Consider the following 1,816-nt stretch of genomic DNA (forward strand, 5'->3'; position numbering starts at 1 on the left):
GTATTGTGTGTGTGTGTGTGTGTGTGTGTGCGTGCGTGTGTAGTGATTTTGTATGTTTTGTTTGTTTGTGTTTGTATGTGTACTTACTGCTTTGTGGGTGATTGTGCGTGTGTGTATGTGTTTGTTTGTTTGTGTATGCATGATTCTGTGTGTGTGTGTGTGTGTAATTTGTTTGTGTTTTTGTGTGTGTTTGTGTGTGTTTGTGTGTGTTTGTGTGTGCTGTGTTGTGGTTGATTGTTTGTGCGTGTGTCTTTGTGTGTGTATTCTGATTAGAGGAGGAGGAGGAGGGAGTGGAGAAGGGGGAGGATTGATTTTACTGTTTTTTTAAAGTTGTGCCAGTGGAAGTTACCATTACTTGTACCCGGTGGTACGCCATTATACCTTATTGGGAGTATCGACTCTGACAACGCAGCGTCGTTATCTTAAATAGTGCATGACCTGCAGAATGTTAAAGTTCTGGATTCCCCCAAGAAAGTGAAGGGAAACGCTAATTAAGTTTGGCGGAAAAAGGCTTGCTAATGTTGACAGCGGAACAACATCTTAATTATGCTAGCAAGCCATCCAATTTGCTCAAAACCTTCCCAAGTCATCCGAAACCACCGAGAGTCAACACTTATTTACTTGTGTGCACACTGATGACCTTTTCTCGAAGAAGCTGGTTCCTAGTGACAATTTTAACTTCACTGTGATGAAAATATGCATTCCAAACTGCCCCCCCCCCCTGTACGCTAATTGTGTATAATTATCCAGCAGTAGTTGTTTTGAGGAAGCTGCTATTAATGTACACCAACTAAGGCAATCCTGTTTCTATTTGTTCACCCTGAGAGGTTGTTACACTTAAATATAGATGGGCACGAGGGAGTTTTTTTCTTTGGGGTTGAAGGGGGGGGGGGGGCAGGTGAATAACTATATGCGGCCGGGGTGTAAAGTGAGCATCCAGGCTTTAGCATCCTGGAATTCTGAGTAAGTCTTTGATATTATAGAAGTCTTTTCTATATTTTTGGTCTTGTTTTTTTAGTGCATAATCTAAGTAACTACTAAGATTCCATCTTCTTTGAAGTCAATTTTGATTCATGTTTTCTATTTTTAGATTTTTCCTGAATATCTGACTATAGCATCTGTGGTGTAGCAGTTAAGGGATTCACCGTTGAACACAGAAGATCTGCGTTCTATTCCCGTGTGTAGAATTTTTTTTATTGAGAGTCTCTATCATTCTGCAGGAACGTTATCTGAGCCCAGGTTATCCCTGATCTGATACGCAGTGGCGAACCCTGCCTACCACTGGTCTAAATTGTTTTGAAAGGGGCATAAAAACACCTACAATTTAATTTTTTAAAAATAATTTCTTTTATCCTTTCTGTCTTGAATGCAGGCCCGACGCTTTGCTAGAAAAGCTGACTGATGCCCTAAACAAAGTTGATATTATCGTGACTACCGGCGGAGTGTCCATGGGAGACAAGGTAGAGAGATTCTCGTTAATTTTTGTATCGTCTGAAGTTGAATGTAGTTCACAGAGGTGATTAGTGGGTGACAGGCGAGTGGTCTGATGTGGTTTGCTTCTTTTTTCCTATCGTACTCATCTCTCTTGCTTCTTTTCTTTGTAAGTTACTCTATACTAACACCTCACATCTAATTTTCTGTGCTTAAATGACGTTTTTTTAAAATTATTATTTTTTTTTATAGTAGAGGGTTTTACGGTGCTCGCAACTGCATACGGTCAAATGAGCGCCAAGGGGTGGGTGTCAACAGAGAAGTCTTTACAGGGAATCAGACTTAGACTGCTCACCTCTCTAGCTTCAACAGCACAAGGTCTGCT

The 1,816-nt window shown here is 40.7% G+C and overlaps 1 protein-coding gene across 1 annotated transcript in view; it reads left to right on the forward strand.

Annotated features, from left to right (window-relative positions):
• Nucleotides 1-1,816, forward strand: part of LOC101848167 (gephyrin) — a gene marked incomplete in the record, with an annotated part of 115,956 nt that overhangs the window by 73,139 nt on the left and 41,001 nt on the right. The window contains 1 exon segment of the mRNA XM_005090760.2: nt 1,373-1,460. Coding sequence (XP_005090817.2) covers nt 1,373-1,460 — 88 coding nt within the window.

This window comes from Aplysia californica, unplaced genomic scaffold (assembly GCF_000002075.1).
Source record: "Aplysia californica isolate F4 #8 unplaced genomic scaffold, AplCal3.0 scaffold00021, whole genome shotgun sequence".
Classification (NCBI taxonomy): Eukaryota; Metazoa; Mollusca; class Gastropoda; order Aplysiida; family Aplysiidae; genus Aplysia; species Aplysia californica.